General features: G+C 38.3%; 1 protein-coding gene across 1 annotated transcript in view; it reads right to left on the bottom strand.

The window, feature by feature from the left end:
- Positions 1-26,035, bottom strand: part of LRP2 (LDL receptor related protein 2) — a 197,293-nt gene that overhangs the window by 76,508 nt on the left and 94,750 nt on the right. The window contains exons 23-34 of the mRNA XM_033112329.1: positions 24,917-25,036; positions 24,695-24,811; positions 22,282-22,659; positions 20,813-21,061; positions 19,352-19,563; positions 18,371-18,555; positions 17,100-17,328; positions 15,982-16,159; positions 13,748-13,876; positions 8,388-8,554; positions 7,241-7,384; positions 3,149-3,258 (exon numbers count right to left, since the gene is read on the bottom strand). Coding sequence (XP_032968220.1) covers positions 3,149-3,258; positions 7,241-7,384; positions 8,388-8,554; positions 13,748-13,876; positions 15,982-16,159; positions 17,100-17,328; positions 18,371-18,555; positions 19,352-19,563; positions 20,813-21,061; positions 22,282-22,659; positions 24,695-24,811; positions 24,917-25,036 — 2,218 coding nt within the window. The remainder of the gene's footprint in view (positions 1-3,148; positions 3,259-7,240; positions 7,385-8,387; positions 8,555-13,747; positions 13,877-15,981; positions 16,160-17,099; positions 17,329-18,370; positions 18,556-19,351; positions 19,564-20,812; positions 21,062-22,281; positions 22,660-24,694; positions 24,812-24,916; positions 25,037-26,035) is intronic.

The following is a 26,035-nucleotide window of genomic DNA, read 5'->3' as shown; positions in this document are numbered from 1 at the left end:
TTTTCTTACGTTTCCATTTCACAGTGAGATCAATGAATTAACTAGACTCAATATGCACACCTGAACCCTAATCGCCATACAGAATTACCAAACCTGTGATATATGAAAGGTCATCAAAATATATGAAGGGTTCTTTCTATTTCCACTGAGGACATAACTTCTAGACTTGAATCCAAGTTTCAACTCCTTTCTATCTCTTCTCCTGTTATAGCCAATAGACAATCCTTTCATACCCTTTTCTCACAAGTCCTCAAACTCCTTAATCCCAACCATCTTTATTGGTGGTCTCTTCCACCACCAATCCAATATACACATCCCAGGAACCTCATCTTCATCTCGAAACTTCTCTCCCTCTTAAGTTCTCAAACTCTGAAATTCTCTTTGACCAAACTCTCCCATCTTTTCCCTGCTTCTATTTTATTTCTCCTGTTGAATCTTCTTTGCCCTTAAAACTTGCCTGAGCTCCCAAACCTCCAGTCCTTCCATGCCTAGACCTCATGTGTAACAATTTTAACAATATTCTCATTTATTCTCTTTATCTCTCATTGTGCCTACCTTTCTAATTGCTAACCCTGCATTCTTGCCATTATTGTCTTTTTCCTCTCCCATTCTAGGCTACAAAACTGTGCTGGACAAAGTCACAAAACTCTTGTGAATTCGGAGTTCATTAAAAATTTTAGCTACCCAACCCTAGCTGAGAATGTTCACCCTTAGCTGACTTCATATCATATTCTTCACATAGGTTCTTTCAAGGTCGTTCCTATTCTTCATAAATTTCTAATCCCTGGCCCATGATTTTCACTCTCAGTCAATTATTTCTCCATCATTGATCTTTCATCTGCTTTTAAAAATATGCTCAGGTTTCCCTATTCTAAAATAACTTTTTCTGCTACATTTTATCTTTTTCTAATTTTTCAGTACCAAACTCCTAAAAATAGTCACACTTCCTCACCTTCCTTTCCCTCTTTAACTCTTCTGTATCTCTAATGAATATCTTGTCTCAAATGTCACCAGCAATTCTATAATTGCCTCAGCCCTTTATTAGTGATCATCCACAGAAGTACTTTTTGCAGCAATTGATTCAATAACATTAACCATAACTTTCTCAAGAGTTTCTTTTACTGAATATACAAGACATTACATCCATGAGTCTCTGTCCCGTTTCCCTTCCCACTTCCTCGAACAAAATTCTAAGCTCCTCTCTGCCTCCTAATCCAACTGGCCTGCTCTTAGTTACCTGAACATGTCCTCACGCTTCTGTCACTGTTCTTGACCTCCTTCCCTCATAAAATGGGAGGTATCTTCAAAGCTAGCTCTGCCTAGTGAAATTCTAGGTGTCTTTTAAGATCCAGTCTAAATGGCATCACCTCCATCAACCTGAAAATGTCTCTCTGCAGAACTCTCAAACCAATTTTTTTAGCCTCTCTTATGGCTCTTAATCATATATAGACCTGGTTAATTGGTGTCTATGCATAGGCTTTATCCTCCTTACTAAATTACAAATTCTTGAGGTGACAAAGTTACAGGTTATGTCTTTAATAATCTTTGTATCTACCCCACATACACCCGACCTTGGCAGAGACTGCTTTTGCTGGCCAAAATCAATGTCTCCCTCTTCTTTCTTAGTAAAAAGCTGGACTATATGTTCTGCCTTCTTTGCAGTTAGTTGTGGCCATGTGATTGAATTCTCGCTGAAGGAATGTCAGCGGAGGTGGTATGCACTACTTGTAGGCCTGGTCCATAAAAACTACCCAGCACATTCCTGAATGCTCTTTCCTTTACAGCCCAAAGATGTCAACACCCAGGGTGATCCTGAAAGTCTCCTACTGAAGATGCCATCAGCCTGAGCCTGGGTTCCTGAATGACTGTGTAGAGTAAAACTGCCTCACACCCTCTGCCCAAATGAAAGACAAATAAACTTCCTTTGAGCCATTATACATTTTGGAGTTCATTGCAATAATTAACTGATCCAAACTAATAGACCAGCCAATGACAGGAGTACAATAAAGAAGTGTCTGATGAATGAAAAATGAATAATGAATGAGTTTGAGTCTCAAAAGTGGGACTTTAAATCTAAGATAGTCCTTCTTCTGGAAAGGATAACTGAAAACCAGGACAATCAAGCAATCATGGAATAGAACTTTGGCTTTTAGTACCCTTTAAGAATGGGTTTGATTTGTGCATCACCTTTATTTGAAGTAGGGAGCTAATACAAATTAGTTCTTCAGCTCCCTTCCAGGACTAAGAATCTGCTCACTTTCAAACAAAAGGTCAAAATCCACTTGGAATGTCATAGTTAGTTCTTTAAAAAAAAAAAAATCAATGCTCATATTTTATAATTTATTATTCTGGTTTATAATTCAGTATCGTAGAGCAACAAATTGAATAACTGATCAAACAAATCAGAGGACTCTAACCTCTGTCCATTAATTCCACTTTCTCCTAACTGTTCTCCCTGCCCCTGGCCTCTTCCATTCCAATCCTAAGCAATCTTTCTGAAATACAAATTTAGTTCTATCATTCCCTTCCTCCAAATTCCATGGTGGCTCCTAATTTCTCAAAAAAACACTAAAATCCAGCTCCCCAGCATGACATTAAAGTCTCTCCATGATTTGTCCCCCAATATCTTTAGCTACTGTATTTCCCATCTGGTCAATTGCATCCTACCCTAAGCCTCTGGTTCCAGACCTGTACACAATCATGCTAAATACCACAATGTTTCTACACCTTCAGCACTCATTTGGCTTCGAGTACAACTACCCAGCGGCAAGACAGTCTCCATCTACTGGAAGCCTTCTCCTCTTACAAGATCTATTTCAAATGTTATCAACCCTCTTAAAGCTTTCCACATACACTCAAAGTCAGAATGTATAATTCATTCGTATAATTCTACTTTACCACCTGAAATTCTTGCTTGTTTGGAATTAATTTTCAATCTAATGTCATAATTTTAAGAACACAGAAAAAAACACATATCTTTCACATTAAATATAACACAGAGCTATTTCTTTTCCTCATCGATCTATCTTTTTCAAATGTTGGCATATGAAATCAGAAAATGTCCTACGTTTGAAATCTTCCATTTAATCAGACCATAACACTTACGAACACAGTGCTGTATAGGTGTGAGCCATCTCTGAACACTCACCCGTTAGTGGGATCGATAGTGATGCCAACCGGAAAACCAACTCCAAGGGCTGTTCCATCATTGGTAATAAGTGTTTTTCCATATCTGACATCCCCCCGGAGTGTCAAAACCTAAGACATAAAATTACTTATTAGAACTGAGTTTCATAAGAGGAAAACAAAGAAAACTAAGAGGAAGGAGAACTTAACACATACAACAAATTCCAAAGCATGATTAGAGATGAATGGGAGGGTTTGGTGAGGTTTAGATAATTCCTAATTGCATTTCAGGGCTATGAGGAAATCAGCTCAATAGAAAATGAAAGTAAGAAAAGCAAAATCACCTCTCAAATTCCTAGTTTTAATTCACCTAAAATTTCAGAAGAGGAAATGTGTATGAAATAAAAGATTCAAATGGGCGAACATAGAAAAATCACTGCTGGAGAGAAACTAGGAAAATGCCATCAGAAAAAGATAAGACTCTGGAAGACAAATGGGAACCCCACAGCTCTCCTGCACCCCAGTGCCTGGGCCATAGCACCCCGTGGCCCATCACTACAACACAGTTGATCAAACAGTGCGAATTTACTCAGAGTTCAAGTGAATTCTGTTCTAAGTTAACAGCCTGACTTAAAACCCAAGAGTTCAAATCCCCGCCCTGCCACATCTGACTGAAACAAGTAATATCACCGCTCTGAACTTAGTTTCTTTATCATTACAATGTGGATGATAATGGTACCTTCTGCTTAGAGCTCACAGGATTACCATTTCTCATGTAAAGCACTCAACACAGAACCTAGCAAAATTTTGTTTAATAAATGTTTCCTAATTTTTTATTTGTCCATTTATTGGGCACTTACTATGTGTGCAATAACTGATGTGCCCAGGAGTTCTACTAAGCATTACTGAATTCAATCTTTACAACAATTCTGTGAGATAAATACCACGGAATTATATTATGCCCATAATTGTATTATGCCCATATAACAGATGATGAAAAAGAAGCCTGAAAGGTTTATTAACGTTCCCAATGTTATCTTTTTTGAATTATTATTGCTATTATTATTATAATCACAATGTTAACAGAACCCTGACAAATCACAGAGAGATATGGATTATTGGACTAGAGGCAATCTCTTATAGGAGCAAAGCTATTTTAATACGCACCTGAGACGGTCTGAGAGGAGAAACAACTAGTAAGAAATTAGAAAATGCTTGTTGATTTGCATGAAGGTTTTTCTATAAAATTGCTTTTCAATGCAAATAGTTACTTGTGTGTCTGTGTTTGTTTCTCTCTCTGCCCCTCTCTCTGTCTCTATGTCTCTCTCTCTCTGTGCGCGCACACACACACACACACACCCTTCTTCTCTCCCTCACTCTTCTCTCTAAACCTTTCTCTCTCCTGTCTGGTATCTTTCTTTCTCTCCTCCTACTTGGACTAACATGATTTTTCTCTTTTCTGTTTGCTTCTTTCTGCTACCATTTTTCTGCTTTTCCTAGGCCTAAGGATCTCTTTAGATCAAAGGAAAGTTCCTTCCTTGTTTTTTGGAATACTTCAAGCTCTCTCTCATACACCCATTCTGTAGGCTTCACGTTTTAGTTACAAAATTTAGTGAATGGGCACACAGCTACCCCTAGTGGAAAACTATTTCTTAAATGTTTCTCTTTTATTTTCAAGTTGGAATTAAATATGAATTACTCTTATGCTGGAAAGGATTTTGTACAGGTAAACAGTAAGTGAACACTATTCTTGTTTTCGTAAGCAATCTAACATTCTCCTGGAAGAGTCACAATTGATAGCACCAAAGGGGAAAATCAATAAAAGCACTAAAAGAGCAATTTACCTTTGGATCATTATTCTAATAGGTTCTTTACAGATATTCTAAATATATTGGTGATTTGAGGGAAACAGGGCCTGAGTGTCATGAAGTACTTTCACTTATTGAACAATTAACCCCATTTTACCAATAAGGAAAAAGAGGCTCAGAGAAGTTTAGTAATTTTTCCAAGGTCAAACAGCCGATGAGTAGAGGAAACATAGTAGTGTTCCCAGTCACAAAATACATCTTCATATCCCAAAGTTTTCAATAAAGTATTTTTCTCTGCCTTGGCTGCCTTCTCCCTACTTCTACATTTGGCAGAAATAAATATTGGTCATCTTTCCAGACTCAGCTGACAAATAACCACTTATGAAAAGGCTCCCATTCTCTCTCCCACACTTTTACCTCTGCCCCCAACTGCACAGCACTTTATATTCACTGCTTCTACCACACTTATCCCACTGCAGCAAAGGTATCTATGTGTCTAGTTCTCAGATGTGTGAGCTACTTAAAAATCAGAAAGAAAAACTGTTTTATTCATCTTGGAATGCCCAGGATTAACCATGAGACTGATCCATAGAAAGCATTTACTAGTGTTTGCTGAATGAATGAATAAAAGAGCCAGAAAGCTAGACTCAATGCCAGGTCTTTGGACTCCAAAAGCAAATTATCTTTCCTCCATAGCTCACTGCATTGGGGCACAATTACAAACTTTAGGGTTATACGGACACATAGACATGTACACGCACATGCATACACACACACACGTGCTCAGTTATTTTTCAACTGGCACCTTTCCATTCCACCTAATACTAATGCATGAGACATGTCCCCTGTTTGGAGAAAACTATCAGTCTAAAAGGCAAGACCTCCATTTACAAAGCAAGAGATCAAGAGATAGAATAGAAGCATATTAATTGTCGTTAGAAATTAAGGCAGCTTTGTACTGAGTGGAGTCTGGAGAGATATGAGTTCGGTATTCAGGGTCTTAGGCTATAAATTTTGCCTACATTTTGATGGGAGAAGATATTTTAGTTGAGATTATGAAAAATACCTTCCGTCACTGTCAGAAGGGGTTACACTAGGCTGGATTGCTAGAGTTGTGGTTACAACAAGGCAAAGTTAGAACATTGCCCGGGAATCAGGCGTTGAAGCTGAATGTTGAAGCCAAATTCTTAACTTCTGTGGACTTCAGGTTCTTTACTAAAAAACAAAGGGCTTGAACCAGATGAGCCTCCAAGTTTCCCTGTTAAAGGAGTTGATTCTACCCAGTTTTATATCTTCTGGGGGTTAGCATTTGTGCATATCACAAATGTTCCTCTCATTGTGAATGATTGCTACACTTGCCTGCCCTTGGGAATACTGTGACAATTAAATGAGATGATGTTTATGGAAGACCTTTGTAAAATTGTAAAGCACTGTCTGACATGAGCTGCTCCTCGCAAATCTGCTCTAAATTAGCCACTTGGCTGCTGTGTGCCCTCCTCATCTTCAGTATCTCTCTTTCTGAATGCCCTAAAGAGCAACTGACATTGTAGCTGGGGCGTAACCCAGAACGGTGGATTGTCACTCTCCACGGCACTGCTAATGGTCCCTCTCCAAGTCCCTCACTTTGCTTTAGGAATTTTCACTGTCAAAATTATTATGAATTAATAATCCCTCACATGTTTTAACCTTGTCCCAGAGCGGAGAAAACCAACACCAGTCAAGTTACTTCTGATTTAGTTCGTGTGGTTTCATACCTGCACCTCATCTAGAATTTCTTCTGGGAATTGGAGTAAAAAAGAACAGTTATCGCAAAGAGGAGAGTATCAAAGGAATTAGAATCAAGTTTCTACTTTCTGTTTCACTGTTAGAAAAACCGTATTGGAGCCATAGAAAGATTTCCATCTTAGAACAGAGGTAACTTATAAATTTCGTGTGGGACTGAAATAGCATTGAAGATTTGATGAGGAAAGATAGTGAAAATTCCCTGCCTACTATAATCTTCCCTTTATGCTGAATTCCTTATGTAATGTTTTATTTACCTTTTTATATATTTTTATAAATTATCTAAAATCCTTTTATAAGAACAAGTTAGTATTGATGTTTAGGAGGAGACAAAATCGAGCAGTAGAAAGTTCCAATAATTTATTTTTAAGTTGGCTTTCCTCCTTAGCATCAGAGACTAACACTCTCTTTGCTTTTGCTTCTGCTTAAAAATAATTTCAAAATCCATGAGAGCATTTCCTGATAATAGATTTTACATGAATCAGAAACCAGTGCTTGTATAAGTCGTATTATGGAATCATTACCTCAATTGACTGAGTTCCAGGATTGGTGTAATAAAGGTTTCTCGATATCCAGTCTAAGGCCAGGCTCATGGAAGAGCCCAAACTAGATAGAGGAACAAACACTGTCCTGTTGGTGCCATCGGTCTTCACTCTGTGAATTTCACCCTGAAAATAAGGACAAGAAGAGAGCTGTCTCAAGGCCACCGCTTCTACGTGGAAACACTTTCTTCACGGTGGCTACTGCCAACTACTGAGGAGTTTAACACTCCTCAGATTTGGAGAAAAGGCACGGGTTCAGCACCATTGGGTGGCCTCATTGTGTATCATGCTAACGCCAGCAACACTGAAAACACTGAGTTTTAAGTGTGTCACAGGATACACAAGGCTTACCATTCAGACTATCTCTGCTATTGGCTACAGAGCGTTATTTCTTAGCTACCATAGGCCCGAGTCATAAAAATAACCCAAGTCACAGGTGTGAATCAGGCCAGGAGTATATTCTGCATAGTGGCGACAAGTATCAAACACAAAGATCTTTCGTTTCTTCCTCATTTGTATTCTCTTTGCCCCTTCCCCATTCTCACAGTTTTCATTCCTAAAGGCTGAGGAAGGGGCCCAAGGGAATGGGAAAGGAATTGGAAAAATGCTCTTTTTATCCTGGAGGCAAAGATTCTAAATGAAGGCCCTCGCAGCTACATCAAATGCTTTCCTGGAATTCCCTTAGGGAACCACTGCTTTTCGTCTTGAGTTATGATCATTTTTATGTTAGTCTAATATCTTCTACGAGCTTAAAGCTCCTTAAGGACAATCTCTGTGGCTGCTGCTTCTAAGCATATATTCTGCAGTTGAAAGCAGCTAGTTCAGTGCAGAGCAAACAGTAAGCACTTAATAAACACTTGCTGAATGAATAAAGAATACCCAATAGATTCAATGTGTTTATTATTCGAAAGCTAAAGAGTTCTCCAATCTTTTCTCGAGGCCAACCTCCGATTTACATTCCTTAGAGTCAAAAAAAAAAAAAAGGAAAAAAATAAAAACTCAGTGGTAAATTAACTTATCTCTGGACCATTTTCCTTTTATCCACCCAGCCAAAGTTTGCTTATAAGAAGGCATCAGTGCAGGTTCTTTGAGAACAAGTTATATACTTGGAATGTTATTCAAAACTTACTGGATTCTCAACCCAATAGATGAATTCCTCTGAGTCATCAAATTCAACATCATAACCATTCTGTATCCCTGATATGGGAACCATAGCATTGTTGCTCTTCACCTCAGGGTTAAGGGAGATTCCAAAAATTACACTGCGTCTTACAGTTATTAAGAAAGGTTGATCATCTGTAAAAATAGCAAAATATCAGTCAACATTATATCCCACTATTCTCAGACATTTAGAGTAATGGAACACAGTGGATTGTTACCATCTTGTTTTTTTTAAAGATTTTATTGGGGCAGGGGACCACGACTTTATTGGGGAACAGTGTGTATTTTTCCAGGATTTCCAAGTTGTTGTCCTTTCAATCTTAGTTGTGGAGGGTGCCGTTCAGCTTCAAGTTGTTGTCCTTTCAGTCTTAGTTGTAGGGGGCGTAGCCCACCATCCCTTGGGGCAGTCAAAGGGCCCACGCTCCAACCAACTGAGCCATCCGGGAGCTCAGCGGCAGCTCAGCTCAAGGTGCCGTGTTCAAGCATTAGTTGCAGGGGGCGCTGCCCACCATCCCTTGAGGGAAATCGAACCTGGCAACCTTGTGGTTGAGAGCCCACTGGCCTATGTGGGAATCAAACCGGCAGCCTTCGGAGTTAGGAGCATGGAGCTCTAACCGCCTGAGCCACCGGGCCGGCCTGGATTGTTACCGTTTTACAGGATGAAATACCTCTGCAGCACTGCAGCAATAAATAAAACGCATGGAAGCTGTTCCATCAGGCAATCCAGAGCCTTCCATTGGATTTCAGTGGGTCACTGGGTCACTAGACCTCTAACTCCACACACAGTGCTTCTGGGTTTTCCCAAGGCAGATCAGTATTTACCTTACTCTTCATCAATTCCCAACTTACACTGATAAACCATACAACTTCGCTAAGCATCACATTCAGGAAGTTCTTCCATTTCTACCCACAGACAAACCTCGCTAATACTGAATAACTTAGGGAAAGGACAGTTGAATTTTGCAAAAAAAAAAAAAAAAAAAACGTGAGAAAACTTAGAAACGATTCTTGGTGAATGGCAGTTTATTAGTTTTAAGTAGGTTCAGAAAATAAAACAACTCTGCAAAGCATTGCCTGGTGTTTATTAGAGACTTTAATTACAAAATAAGTCCAATTTATAATCCCACCAATTGTTTGACTAATGGAGTGTCTTCCACACTAGATTCTGACTCTCAAAAGGCAGTGACTATGTCTAATTTACTCACTACTATGGTCCCAAAGCCTGGCATATTATAGATGCCTAATAAATAACTGCTGACTAAATGAATGACCATGTAAAGAAATAAATGGATGGATGCATAAGTGAATATGTAAATAGTGTCTGCTAAAGTTTTCAAAAGTATCTGTACATTGCAACTTAAACAGCCTCATAATATGTTATTCAAACTATCAGTTCACTTAGCCTCCTTAACAGATAATTAAAGGTCCTTTTTCAAAGATAATCTTTATCCTAGCTGTAGTCCCATTTTCAAAAAAAAGGAACATAAATTAATAAAATTCAAAAGTGGGGTTTTACTTTATAATTCCTCTCTGAGAAAAGGAAAACTTTGGAATGTGAGTTTTGTGTTAAGACACATAATAAGATATATCACATATTAAGACACAATGTAAAATGATTAATCGTTGCATAATTTTCATTGTCTAAAAATGATGTTTTATTATTTTGATAATCTGGGAAGCTTTATATCTTCAGCGGGATTATTTTGACACTTTTTTCATTAATTTTCACATCTCATTAGCTTTTCCTCATTCCTGATATTTTTATTACTGAGAAATAACTCAGCATTTATCAACCTAATACAAATTTAAAGTAAATTTTGCAACTACTAATGCTTTCTGCTTTACAAAGTTCTATAATATATAGCCTTTTGTCTTTTACAACAAGCCTGCAAAGTTGTTTTTAACTGAGGCCAATGAGACTTGCAGGGGTTATGTGACCTGTACAGGAAACAATGCAACACGGAGTAAATCACAGGTCCGTCCTCTCTTGGCTACTGCGCCTTGCCCCTCTTCCAAACAACTGCAATAGCCATAATAATCACCCCCATTTACTGAGAATATATGTCACACAGTATGTTCCAGGCAAATATTATTTCATTTAACTTATCTCCTGGAAGCCTCATAACTCTGTTGATAGTTACCACCCCCATACATCCACACACAACTTTCAAATGAGGCACAAAGAAATTACCAATTTAGCCACAGAAGTGTGTCTGTGGACTCCAAGAAGGTCTCTTGGACTCCAAAAACTACGTTCTTAATCATTAATTTGAAAAAAGTGCAGGTTGGATGCTACTTGCTGCATATCCATTACCACTCAATCCATTTGACTTAATAGCAGTAACAAAAAATGAAAGCTATGAGTTCAGATATACCTTGAAATTACATTGAGATGATATTTACTTATTTATTGCTTATATGTTATAAATGCTATCGATTCAGTAAAAACAAGAAATATTTCCCAATTTCACAGAGGACAGTTTAAATTTGACTTACTCAAAACCTAATCCTGCCCTTTTAATGGGTAATTAACTGGAGCAATTCTCAACCAAAACACTGTTTTAAGACCTAAAAAACTTTGAATTTCTCATCAGACATGGGCCTTCCTGATTCCTCTGACGCACTCTTCTCTCAAGCACTCCCCAGCTCTACTCCTCCTGGGTCCATGACCCCTTCCTGGGGATGTGTCTCAGGGCCTTTATCTGATTGCTGCTGGGGTACTGAGAGGGCTCACCACCAACAAACATTTGTGGGCAATGGACTGGCAGAAAGCGTGAGATCCAAGGTGGATGATGTCAGAGAAACACTAGAAAGGAAGTGACCACTAAGACCCGTGGCATAGGAGGGTGCATGAAAAGTGCTCTGTAGGAAAGAAAAAAGGAGGAGGGATTTTATGACACTGCACACGTATAAAGGAGCAAATGGGTGAAAAACACAGGACTGCAGAATGAACAGGAAAAAATAATAATAATGGAGGATCTGTCACTCACTCAGCATTTACTGAGTGCCACTATGTGTCACAGGCAATAATGTACACCAGTGAATCATGTGGAGGCTTTCCCCTCAAAGAACTTCAAGTCTAGAGGTCAAGACAAAGTCAAGACATTGGCCCTTACGATCCCCAATGTCAATAGCCAGGAAGGAGTAGGCACAGAAGAACCTAGGGTTAGATGGAAAGGAGTTCAGGAGGACGTGATATTTAAGCTTTCTAAGGTCAGTATGTCTCAGACTTTTGAAATGAAAGAGCATCTGTTCATTTTTACGTTTCATGTCATGATTCCATTTAGATTAGTGTTAGCAGAGAAGTAAAGAGACGACAGTCAGGAATGGGAAATTTATGTTGTAATTAAAGGGTGAGATTTGTGACTCCCAAATCTAGGTCCCCCTTAACTCAGAACCTTGCAGAAACTGACCAGCACTGCAACCCTGACTAGAGTATGGGCAAGGAGTGTTTGCATCTTTTTTTGCACATAATCACTGAAGCAATTGTCTCGTGCCCCTCAGACTGAGTCAGAAAACTATTTTGGATTTGAGGTTATTTTAGGAGGTGCTAGGGAAATGTTTTGGTTTGAGATTTGTTGATTTGTTTTTGGCATTATAGGGAAAATATTTTCAAAAGAAAAACTATTTCATACGAAGAAAGCTCTCACTTTAAAATATCTATAACATAAAACTAGGAAAAAAACAGAAACATCCCCAAATTCCTTACCCAACTTTAACCACTATTTGGCATGTGTGGTTAAGTCTTCCAGGCTTTTTGAATGCGTGTTTTTATGTGTCTGTTCCTAGAAAGCACCTGCTTTTTCACTTAACCTTATCACATAAGCATTTCCAAAGACATTTCATTTAGTAAACACTATTTTAAAGGCTATTGAACATGTACGTTAAGTCAAATGTTTTCATCTATAAATGTTAACAAGACTTCCAAGCTTCTTGTTGAAAAAAAAGTGTGACCTTTTTGTAGTCAACATATAGTGACACTCAGTTACCTAACTTGTACTCAGAAACCAGCGGGGAAATAGCAGAAAAGTTCCACTTCAGTCAAGTCGGCCCATGGAAAAGCCACTAGTGGAATTATTTGTGAAACAACAAAGGGTACTGTTTAGAATTAATATTTATCAATCACCATCAGATAGTAATATTGATGACACCAATCCCCAATGCACAATTCAACAATCTTTGTGTGGTGAAAGAATGCTTTGTATCCTAAATGTCTATAGCCCAGTTTAATCTTCTGCTGAAAGACTCTGAGGACACACTAAATTAAACAATGTCAACAAGGATTAGATGCATAATAAATCTCTGAAGAAAAATGGCAAATGCCAATCCCTTTGTAAGTATCACCAATAATTAAAATCTTTCATCATGGACATATCATTGCAAAATATTACATGCTGTTGGTTTAAGCCTGCATCTGCATAATTTGTAAACACCATAAATTTCCTGGATTCAGCATATATTTTCCATTTGAAAATTAAATTCCTGGTAGATTAGGATTCTATTTTTTCTTAATGTAGAAATTTTTTATCATTAAACATTTAATTTTCTTATCTACAGCCATTTTTATGAGTATCAAAACACATTCACTCCCCTTCACTGAGAAATGAAGGAAACTTAAGATTAGAATACCTCGTTAGATTTTTAAGCAAAGGCAAAATGCTTTTTTAAAAGAGTTTATTATACATCAAGTGCATACTCCAGAAGAAATCTCTTTTGTGGGTTGATTGCATCTTTTCCTTTCTTACTTCCTAAAGTACTGAGTATAACCCTTCTTCACATACTCATCTATCAACCCAGCAAAATACCTAGGATGAGATAAAGATTAAATTGCTCAACTAATCACTTAAAATATTTCATACAAAGAGAACTTCAAGTATCAGATAATAATAGGAAAGTTATTGAAATTAGAGTCAGAAGACCTAGGCTACAATACTCATCACTGACTATTGGCTTTGAGAATAAAAATGAGATACGAAACCTGAAAAATGAGGCCACACACTAATGTAGAGAAGTTTTGCTTCTTAGATGCAGAATTTGGAACTTTCCACTATCATAGCTTGTCTAACTGTAACCACGTAAGACAGAAAATGAAATTAAAGATTGGTGAATCACATACACACGTAATATTAGCTCCATATACAGAAACTATATTACAACTGAGGTGTTCAATCGCATCACTCCAGATAGCACACACTCCACAGATACCTGCCGAATCAAAGGGTACATACACAGCACACACTCCGTCAGCAAGTGGTTTAGAGTTTACATTGCTTTGCACAAACTTTGGCAAGCTCCACCTTCAGGACACACTTCAGGGGCATACGGTACCTCTCAAGCAGGTCACAGAATCATGTGCGAGACTCCATCCCGAAGCACAAACACAGGAGTAAAGCTGTGGTTTCTGTGAGGAGAGCAGGCATAGATGGCTGCAGGGGGCAGAGGCACATGAATTTATGCCTGCAATAAAAAGAAAGAAGTAAACGTTGCTGAATGGAAACCCCACACACACACTAAAGTGCACAGAACGAATGGATAAAGAAAATGTGACATATATACAAACACACACACACACACACAATGGAATATTATCGAGCCATTAAAAGAAGAAGGAAATCCTACCATTTGCAACAACATGGATGGACCTTGAGGTGCATTATGCGAAATGAAATAAATCAGACAGAGAAAGACAAATACTTACATGTGAATTCTAAAAAAAAAACAGAACTCATAGAACAAATTGGTAGTTGACAGAATCAAGTAGTGGCAGGTGGGGCAAAATGGATGAAGGTGGTCAAAAGGTACAAACTTCCAGTTATAAGATAAATTAGTCCTGTGGATGTAAATGTACAGCGTGATGACTATAGTTAACAATACTGTATTACACATTTGAAAGTTGCTGAGAGCAGATCTTAAAAGTTCCATCAGACACACACAAAATTTTTATCTATGTGTGGTGATGGATATTCACTAAACATTGTAGTGATCATTTCACAATATATGCATATATCAAATCATATTGTACACCTAAAATTAACACAGTTACGTGTCAATATGTCTCCATTTAAATAAATTTTTAGACGTGCACAAAGTCATGCTGTTATTGTCCTCCCAGAGGTCCCAGGTATTTGGAGTACACAAAGTTACCTCTGTTGGTTTGGTTCTTCTTCCGAAACTGTTTTACCCTTCCCTAACATCATGTTTTCAATATAAAATTCATAACAGGCTAAGAGGGAGTAGTGACTTGCCCAAGGTTACAGATAAATCCAGTCTCTAACTGGATTATGAACAAACAGCCACTGAGTAATCCAGGGCTTAGTATAAAAATATGATGCTAAATATTATGTGTCTCCTTGCCTGACATAAAAGAGATCTTTTTATATTAAATGAAACCAAGGCATGTGCTCCCTCTGTGACCTTGACATTTACCTACTGCTGTCCAAATTTTGGTTAGATAACAATCTTTTAATTTTTTACTGACAACATCGTTGTGTGTCTCTCCTCCTTGACAAAAGGGTCCTGTGTGCATCCCAAGCTCACAGGATGTTCTCTAGATCTTACATGTTCTTATTACAAATATCTTGTTCGATTCATTAATCCATTCAATCACTCAGAAAAATGGTAAGCCATCACTATGTCCCAAATACCATTCCCAGCACTGGGAATACTATAAACACGGGACACACAGAACTAAACTCATACATTGTGTGATTTCAGAATGTGAGAATAAAGAGCAAAATAACTGTGAGAAGGGAAGGCTATTTTAGATAGGGTGGCCAAGGGCCACCAAGGAGTGTTTGGTAGACTCCTACGTGACATGAAGGAGCAACTCATGCGAGATCTGGAGGAGAGAAGTTCCAAGCAGACGGAAGAGCTAGTGCACAAGTACAGAGATGGGAAGTAGTTTGGTATGCTTCTGGGGCCAAATGAAGTCCGAGGTGGCAAGAGTGAGTGGGAGAAGAGACCAGGTAGATAACAGGGACCAGATTCTCAAGTGTGAAGAGAAACCATTGTAGAATTATAAGGAGAGAAGATTGAGTGACGTATTCCCTCCTCCCACCAGAAAGAACACTACCAAAGCCAAATTTTTAAATCACCTAACCACCCACACCATGCACTTAAGGATGATTTGATGTGGCTGCAAGAAGACACCTACAGGGCAATGGTGCCACAATAAATCAGTCCTAAATATAAGTTGCTTTACACCGCAAAGTGGTAGCAATAAAAGGATCTAAGGGACTAGGTGTCTGGTCTATGCTATATTCCTCAGCCAAGGAAACTGAGACTCAGAGAACAGACACACAGGCAATAGCCAATTGCTGAATAAAATGACACATTAGATCTGCTGTTGTTACATACAAGATTTGAGTTTTCCATGGCAAATAAAAGTAATGGAAATGTTAGGCCCGGGGTGGTAAGTAAAGGAAGATGTATTGCCCAAACAAAAGGGGTCTGCAACATTACGTATTTTGCATTCCCAGAATAAGTGATTTCCAAGCCACTCCCAGGCAAGATGTCTCTCTCTCTCTCTCTTTCTCTCTCTCTCTCAATTTTATCTCATTTACCATTTGGCTGTTTCGCAGGATGAACCGCAACAATCCCAAAGGGCTGGTGGACATTGTAAATTACGACCGACTGGTTCCCTCCATGCCACTTGTCAGCTTGAGTAACCTGTTGAGTAATGCGGTCAGTCCAGTACACGGAATCTTCAAAGAGAGTTAGGGCATAGGGATGCCGCAGTATCTGTGAAGCAGAAGAGAGCAATGCGATCTCACCCAGAAATAAAAACCAAGGTGAACAAAGTAGAAAAGGATGCCCAAGGAGATGGTTTCCTTTAGCATTTAATTATTTAAGAAAAACATAGGGAAGTCACTGTTCAAGAGACAGACAAAAAATATACCGCTTGACCTACCTCCCACTATACCACTCAAAATCCTTTCACACACGTGTCATTTAGTCTTCATTTTTACTGTGAGAATCACACTGGGCGTCCTCTTTACACACGAAAGCAAAACCAGAGTGCAGAAAGTAAAGTGACTTATCTGGATCCCTTACTCCCAAGCCCTAGCGGCCACCCCGTTATCCACACTCCTTATCCAGCGCTATTTCCAGTCTTGTTCTGCCACTCACACATGCACATAAATCTGATAGAGCTTAGACGCATATTTCCTGAAGGTGGGGAGGCCCCCCCAGGGTGTCTTCAAGTCACAGAACTGTGAACAATGACAATCTTAAATAGAAATCAATAACAGTTCTTTTGGTAAAGTACATATTTTCTGTATATTCTCATAACTTGTGAAAATAAATTCAACATAATTTCCTGAATGGAAATACAAAAAAAAAAAAAAACAAGCTATCATTTTACTGAGACGGTAAATATGATTATTAATTTTTGTTTAACAATTATTAAAGGCACAGGAGCAACAGATTAATAGCTATCGATCCACTACATCACACGAGTAATTGATCCTTCCTGAACATAGCATAATCTGACATGAACTGAATTTTAAAAATATGTGTGATGTTACTGATAAAAGATGAACTGGCCCTTATTCCTGTTGATATTTCCTGGATTGACCATGTAATGTCTATGACACAAAAATGAAATTCTTAGTTTTGTTACTCTATTGCTTTCCATGAAGCCACTATGATTTTAGTTTAGTTTTCCTCACTACCAACTTACCAAATCACTGGCTATCACCTGCCTCCGATGGTATCCATCATAATCACAAAAGTCTAAGTAATCCAGATAGGCATCCAAGAAGTAGAGCAGTCTGTTGGGGTAATCAATAGTCAAGCCATTGGGCCACAAAACCTTGTCCTGGACAATGACAGTGCGGAAACTGCCATCCATGCTGGCTCGCTCAATACGAGGGTGATGGCCCCAGTCAGACCAGAATATCAGATGGTCACTGTAAAAAGAAACCAATTACCAATCGGTGGGGACATATTTCAATATGGAAAATAAGTGTCACCTAAAGTAATAGAACATCACATTTATGCTCTGCTTAAAAGAAATCATCTCCAGTTCAGAATATACGCACAGAGCTTATTATTTCCTCTGAGTGGCACAAAGTAAAACTGTAATCATAATGTCATCAAAAGCCATCTGGGTGTTTTTATAATGTTCATAAAATGTGCAGTACATTATGACACTGCAATGTCTCAATGACAATTCATGTTTCTGTACAATCCACAAATATTTGATCCAATCCACAAATATTTGATTTGGAAAAATCCATCTATCCTTGATTATCTACCCTGTTATGGTTGAGATAAGAGAATCAATTTATTCATCATCAGAGATTCATCTAAGTTTCAGTGTTGTGTAATACTCTACAATATCAAGAAGTCTGTGTCACATTGAACATAATTTTCCCAAATAACCATCGTGCAGAAAAGAATCAAAGTGAAGAATCGAAGTAAATTCAAGGAAGGAAGCCCTCGGAGGTGTCTAAGCAAATGGGAAAATTGATCCTTCTTCCCTTTAGGACCAACAAACAAAAATGTTCTTCTTTATATGATGTAAAAGGAAGTGCTAGTAAACAACTTGAAACCAAAGCAGGAAAAACTGGCTTTTTTGTTATACAACCACGAGGTATCAAAGCTATAACAAACTGGTCCATCTGTGGAATATTACTGTATGCATTCATTAGAAAGTTAATTATATAATTCTACAGCAATCATTTCAGTAATTGTATTGCCCGGCTAATAAATCAATGTGGTCTCAAAGTGAGCAACCACTTGCTCTTGTGTACTTCATGAAGAAAACTTTCAGATAAAGGAAAGATAGCAACAACCAGTTGGATGCCTACCATTTCTATAGAGATGTTTAAACAAGGGATCATTTTAAATTTTATGATATGCATATCAGCCTGTTGTTTTACTGTTGTTTTTCCCTCATTATAACCATGTCAAGGCAACATCATTTAAAAACACTAAAGAAAGTATTACCTAATTCTGGGATCTAATGCTAGTCCCCTTGGCATTGTCACATTGTCACTAATCAGCACAGTCCGATGGCTCCCATCCAGTTTAGAGACTTCAATTGTTTGCAGAACATAGTTCGTCCAGTAAAGATTGCGACCTACCCAATCTACCACCATACTTTCAGTCATGGTGCCACCACTATCAAGCACCTAAAGACAAAAGTGAATAAAGAATGAATTCTAAGAGGAATAAATGAATGCTAACATGGAAATTATATGAAGATCTGGAATAAGGCATCTAACTTGTCCTAGGATTGCTTGTGAGCATTAGAAAATTTTGTCTTCCCATGTAGATAACCACGAAATCAACAGTAAGTCTTTGTAGGAAAAACATACAAGATTTTGAAGAATTGACTACTCTAAGATATCTCTACAGTTGGATAAGTAACTAGTTTCATTTTGGTTTCAAAGTGTTTGCAATTAAAAGAGCTCTATCCATTCACTAAATTGGCAACCCAATGGAACTTTATAATGTCTAGATGCCAAAAGTAACATCTTTATTAAGTACCAACAATTATGAAATAAAGTTCTAAGGGGCAGAGGAAACATGACCATCAAATTGGCCAAGAAATTGAAATTGGGAGATGGACTGAGAAACATAACTAAATTCAAACTAAGAAAATCAACCCCTTAACTCCCCTGCATTTTCCTCTGCTCTCATCCACTAGAAAAACTTTGCAAAGGGGACCTCATAGATTTTGTGAAGTCTCTGCATTGCGTAACCTGGAATTCAGAGTAATGGATCTGTCTTTAGAGGCTACATACTTATCTAAAACACCCATAAATTAGTCTTGGGTGTTTTACACCCAGGTTTCTTGGGTACGATGTGGCCCAGAGGGGAATATGAGTAACCCAAGATGAGGTAGGGCTTTCTTTCACTCAAGAGTAATAGCAAATAGACTCAAGACAGGATAATTAGGCCAAACGTCAGTAAAAATCTACTTACCACTTTTCTATCTGTTCCATTTTGTAACACACTCCAGATTTTACCATCAGTTCTATCAGACCAAAAGACACGACCACTAATTGAATCAAAATCAATGGCCACAATGTGAGAACCATCCTCAATAAGTGCATAGATATTGTGGACACTGGAGGTGATATTGTCAACAATAATTTGGTTCTGACTTGCCACGAGTAACAAAAGGTTTTCAGATGCTGTCCAAGATGAAAATGCAAAAATGTCAGTAATTCTGGGAGAAAACAAAACTAAAGTGTCTCAAATATTTGATGTAATACTTTTGGTAACAGAGGAAGATGTAATTCCAAACTACAGTAATGAGAAAAACAAACAAAAATCCCCATAAGAATGATTTTTTAATCATTTCATTCCTCACCTAAATAGCTGATTTTCATGAGTATCTAAAATAAGCTTTTTCTGTAATATTTTTCTTCCTTGAATTAACTTCAACGTTTGACTAAATATCAATCTGGAGTGAACTATACTTGCATTCTTCCTATTACTATAATTACTTGTGGACTTTGCTTATCTTCCTTCCTAGATTGTAGGCATCTTGATAGCAAGAATCATGTCTTAAATACTTTTGTTTTCCCCAAGGTGTTCAGCTGTGGCAGAGACTTCTAATTATCTCCCAGTATCCTCCCTCCTCTTCTTCCTTGTTAGTAATAAATCATGCCAAGTTTTAGATTGGCACACAGCCACGCAGCTAGAGATACTTCTCTGCCTCCATTTCAGTGTAGAGTGACCATATGACTAAGTTCTGACCAATAAGATGTGAGTAGAAATGATGTATCAAATTTCAGGTCACATCCTTAAAAGGAAGCTACTTTCTCTCCATTTTCTCTTGTCCTTTCCTATTTTCTGAGAGAGAGCAAAGACTGAGGCAGTAGCACTGGATCCCTAGATGGAAGCCACACAATGAGGATAACAGACCAGCTTTACCCCCTGGATTCTCTACCATCTAGGCTCCTACTTGAAAAAGAAAGAAATTGTCTTATTTTTTTTTTTTTTGGCCTCTTTTATTTGGCCACTTTTAATGTACCCAAATTAATATCCTAATACATAGTATAATCACTTTCACATAGTAGAAACTGAAATTAATATTGGGTGAATTGAATTCATTAAGCATTATATAAAGATGATTAAATATAGAAATCATTTTTAAATAATATAAAAACCATTTTTATTTACCCTAAATAATAAAAAAAGTCTATCTGTATATGTTTTAATGTCTATTTTCCAAAATACACCAAGATCTTTATGCATAATAGCTCATTTAATCCTCACAAGAAACTGAGGTTTAAGGAGGTTATATAACCTATCCAGGATTCAAGTCCACTTGAGTCCGAATCAACAGTCAAATCTCTACATGCAACATTTGATCTTAAGCTCTGGGGTGTGTTGTTAACAGGCGGAAGTTAGTTCACTTTCAAGTTCAGTCATTACCTGTAACTTTGCAAGTCTTTCCATCAGTGTCTAACATGTATTCTTTATCACACCAGCAGCGGAAAGAACCTCTTGTATTGTAACAGTGCTGGCTACAAAAGCCTGGAATATCACATTCATCTATGTCTTCACAGGTCTTAGAATCATTGGCAAGCAGGTATCCCAATGGACACAGGCACTGAGCCCCAAAGGGCCCTTGAACACACTGGTGAGTACAACCAGCATTTAAATTTGAGCAGCTCTCCTGGTCTAGAATAAAGAAAAAGAATCAGAATGGGCAAAAGTTAGGAATTTTTGCTTTTTGGTTCACTCTGTTGTAGTATTTGTCATATAGTCTCGGGCCATTTTCAGCATAATACTCCGGTAAGAGGTAAGAGCAGCATTCACCTGGATGAACTCTACAGGCTATTTATTCAGTGTCTGCTCTGATTTGCCTGAGGATTTACCATCCTTCACTTCCATTGGGCCTGGACCACTTTCTTCACTACAACTCCCTATTAAAACTCCATTTAGTGCAATGAGGGAAACTTGGGGAAATACTGTTGACAGCAAGAAACACAATTGTTATGGATAAAGCATGCAAAGAGACTTCAATTACTTCCCACTTGCTTCTTGTTATTCTTCTACCTACACAGAAATGGACAATAAGACTTTGACATTGAAGAGCAAGGGCTGGAAGTTCTATGAAAATGAATACATGGAAGGGAAAAGGCAGTTGGAACATTAGAAGGCACAGATCCACAACATGCCGTTCATTATTCTTTACTTTCTGGGCCCAAACGGCAATGCATGAAGTCACCCAAAGACAGTTCATATGCCCGGGGATGCAAATGCCCTCTATTTCCATGTGTACTTTAACTTAGTTATAAGAGTCAGGATATGCAACATGCACTAGAAGGGGAAGTAAGTCAAAATGATTAGGACATTTTCAGAACAAACACAACGCATATAAAATCATAAGAATCGAAAATACTTTGCAATCATACCTGGCTGGGATTCATCTGAGAGTGAGCATTGATTAAAGAAGAAAGAAAGAAAGGACAGTAATTAGGATTACATGCCAATCACAGACTTTTAATCACAGCAAACACAAATCCCCAGACCTCATTTGTTTTGTGGCAAGTTCTGATTGAAATTAGAAAACATTCAAGTTAGAAAAACTTATGAGCACATTATCCACAGAACCAAATTTAATTTGACAATCTAATGGCCTCATTTAGTCTTATTTTATTAAAACAAAATGATATAAAAAGAAGGAAAAACACAGAACCAAGTGCAAAAGATTTAATGAGAGATATTATCCAGTGATTTATTTGAATCATGATGGTTATCCCTACACAGATTTGAACTCAGAGAGGAACTGAAATCCCTTCCTCAAAAGCTACATGGTGATAATGGCAATGATGATGCACCGCAGGCCACTGGTCAAAATAAATTTAAGTCCAGTAAACTGTGGTCAAGAAACTTACTGCAAAGTGGGGACTCATCTGTGCCATTGGGGCAGTCAGGGACGCCATCACATACTGCACTCAGATTCACACAGATGTTATGGCCGGGGCAATGCCATTGCCAACTGGGACAGAAAAAGGCCTGGGTGGGGCAGTCCTTCTCGTCACTCATATCCCTGCAGTCATTGTCCCCATCACAGAGCCACTCTCTGTGGATGCAGTTTCCGTTGTCACAAAGGAAATGAGAAGGAGGGCAGGTCTTGAGCACACAGCCATGGTGCTCATCCGAACCCTGGATGCAGTCTGGGTGCCCATCACATTCCCAGCTCCCTGGGATGCAGAGGCCATCTGCTTGGCACTGAAATTCATCTGGGTGGCACATACCAGGAGGCCTGGTTTCTAAGAGAAAAGCATGGGGAAAATGGGCTTGTGAGTGTAATGTACAATCTCTTTTATGCAATTCCTAGACTCAGAGGAAATGATTTTAGATCAATGATAGGTTTATACTAACTATGACAAAATTAATCTTAAAATCTAAAATGATACATAGAGGGTCTTCTCCAACATTGTTGTAGATAGAAATCTTTATATGTGTCTGATTAGTGGATCTGACAGTAAACTAAGAACAGGATGCACAACTCAAATAGAAGATAAATCCCTGAGTCAAAAGAACATCCTGGGGCCGGCCTGGTGGCTCAGGTGGTTGGAGCGCCGTGCTCCTACTGCCGAGGTTGCCGGTTCAATTCCCACATGGGCCAGTGAACTGTGCCCTCTACAACTAAGATTGAGAACAACGGCTCTCCCTGGAGCTGGGCTGCTGTGAGCAGCCGGAGGTTGGCATGAGCTGCTGTGTGCTGCCGTACGTGGCAGGTGACTGACTGACTCAGCCGGGTAGGGGGAGCACAAGACTCAAAATACCAGCATGGGCCAGGGAGCTGTGTCCTACACCACTAGACTGAGAAACAATAGCTTGAACTGGAAGGGGGGGACTTGGGGGCGGTTCGGGGAGGGGGGAGAAAAAGGGGGCAAGAAACAATTATAAAATATTTTTTAAAAAACGACTATAAAATATTTTTTTAAAAAAGAACATTCTGTTTTCTGCATTTCTAATGTTCAATTATAGATTAAATAACACAATGTATCTATCTCTTTATTAAAGAATCATCAGAGCATTTCAATAGAACTTAAATAGCTATGGTCACTTTGAATCTCATGTGTTTAATATCATACATTTGGATGTTATTATAATTGTTCCTCAAATGAGCTGTATCCAAAGATATCATCACACATTAAGTAAACAAAAGGTGACAGAAGTCCTTAATTCTTTGCAAACTTTCTACTTCTCATCAAGCTATCCTTGAGAGATAGATTAAACTTGTATCCCTGTTTCACAAGGGTGACACCAAACTCCTTCCCAGGGACCAGGTAGGGCAACAGCAAGTCACTGGCAACTGGAAGTTCAACCTCATATCATCACAGAAGTCTGTGTTTTCAGTGTGAAACAGAAAAATCAGTGATTAAGAACTTCTGGGTGTGGTACACACCTTTAAAGTATGCAAACATTTTATTCAACTTTTCATTTTATCCACAGACTTAAGCACTTCTTTTCTGATTGGGGAGAAGAATTGATAGAAACCTACTTTTTATGGTACAAAATATTATTATTCAAACAAATGACCCCCTCACTGACAATTTTTTACAAGTCTAAAATCCATTTAACACAAGAAGTAGACAATAATAACTCCTGGCCATTATAGGATTCTGGCCTGTGGAGATTATAGGTCTAACAGACTTCTATTCCACAAAGTCCTCCTGGAATCCTCTGACTAGGAGGAATTTCTTTTCTCTGAGCCTTCATAGGATTTTATCTGTATCATTTCTAAGGCCCTTGTAACTGTCCACCTAGCTTTGTCTCTTACTTTCTATAATTTCTCTTACCAGACTCTAAGGACAAAGGCCATTTATATCTTAGCAGATATTCAACAAGTAACAGCTGAAAGAATGAATTTATTAGAGTCAATATCTAATACTGCTCCATACCACATCCATACCATGATTTGACCTCCCTATTGAGATTGAAAAGAAACCATTAAAATACCATAAAATATATGCTAAGTCTCAAAAATTTGAAACACACTAATTTGGGATGCCCTAGTCAGAACAAATACACCTCTAAGAAATATTTAACCTACTTAAGAAACTATTTGAAAGTGCCCATTTATACAACCACTTGGTTCACAAATTATGAAACATTACTTGGTAATGCCTCATCAACTTTATTATATATTCAATACAGCATTTCTTTGATAATACTTTGTACTTCTAGCCGTCTTCCCTCCAATATGTTTGAGTTAGAGAAAATTTATGGTAATATCAATGCTGGTAAAATAAAATTATTCCTTCACCTGAAACATGCTGGGTATATGGTACTTACGGCAGTCTTTCTCATCAGAGTGGTCATTGCAGTCAAAAACACCATCACAATGATACGTGTTGCTAATACACTTATCCTCACTGGCACATTTGAATTGAGAAGAAGTGCAATTAATTACTAAGAATAAAAGAGAAAAGCGTTAGAAATGAGCTCAAGGAGAAAAATGACTCAACCTTGACATTTTTCTAAACATCATGAATAAAAATCAAGCGCTCCACTTACCACAACCATTCTCATCGGATCCATCAACACAGTCTTTGTCGCCGTCGCAGACGTAAAATATGTCAATACACCGATGGTCAGTGCAGTGAAACTGACTCGGTAGACACGTAGCTGTAAAATCTAATGTCATCCAAAAACAAAACCAAGTAACAGTTTATTGCTTGTTCGATGTGTGCCAGCGCCACTCTCAAAAATGCTAAGGAGATCGTTATCTCAATTGTCTATGTGTTCCAAATTCCTTCAAATCAGCCACATTGCCAAAGTCAGCCCAGCAACAGCACTCAAAGTTAGGACGGTTTTTAGAACCAGGAATAAAAAGATAATGGGCCAAGTCAGAAACTGTGATTACACTTTTAAAAAGAGGCCACACTTAGAAAGTGAGCGTGAAGGGGTTGGGCTGGACTACACCCCATGAATGCGGTTAAGCCCATGACTCTACACCACAGCTAAGCAATGGAGCCTGACTCAGCAGCATGGTCCGCACGACCCATAGACCTAGTAGCAACAGAGTACAGACAGATCAGGATAACTAAATTTAATCCAAACTTGAAGCAGAACAATTCTGAAACCAGGGTGCTCCTTTGCTGAAGAGACACAACACAGCCCTAGAATTAGATATGCTGGCTGCCCCATCCACAACATGCAGTTGTATTAAGTATATGCATAGAATGTGAATGCTGGAAAGGATCTTAAAGCTTATCTATGCCAGAAGGAAAGTGACTGGCCTAGTCACATAACCAAGACTAGACCTTAGTCCAGGGAACTTTGCAGACATGAAAACAACCTAAGGGAAATTAGAACTGGCAAGGTGAAAAGCAGGTGGGTAAGATTAATGGAAAGTTAAATGTGCTGTGCCTCTTTATTTTATTGCATTTTTTTCCTGTATCAAAAGAAAAACCAATAGCCAACGGTCTGGATACGTTTATATGATTTAGAATAAAAAAATATTCTAAATATCTGAACAGTTAGTTGAGGGATTTCTTTTTTTTCAATTTCTATTTGGGTGTTAGATTTCAGAGGCAGTCCTCGTTTCGCTTTCATAGAACTCAATATTTAGGACTCTCTACTTCCCATGTCTTTGTTCTTACGGCCAGTTTGACATGAGGATTGACAGGTAAA

Source organism: Rhinolophus ferrumequinum, chromosome 8 (assembly GCF_004115265.2).
Source record: "Rhinolophus ferrumequinum isolate MPI-CBG mRhiFer1 chromosome 8, mRhiFer1_v1.p, whole genome shotgun sequence".
In the NCBI taxonomy this organism is placed as follows: domain Eukaryota; kingdom Metazoa; phylum Chordata; class Mammalia; order Chiroptera; family Rhinolophidae; genus Rhinolophus; species Rhinolophus ferrumequinum.
Note: the sequence above shows the minus strand (reverse complement) of the source record. Positions and strands in the feature narration are given on the sequence as shown.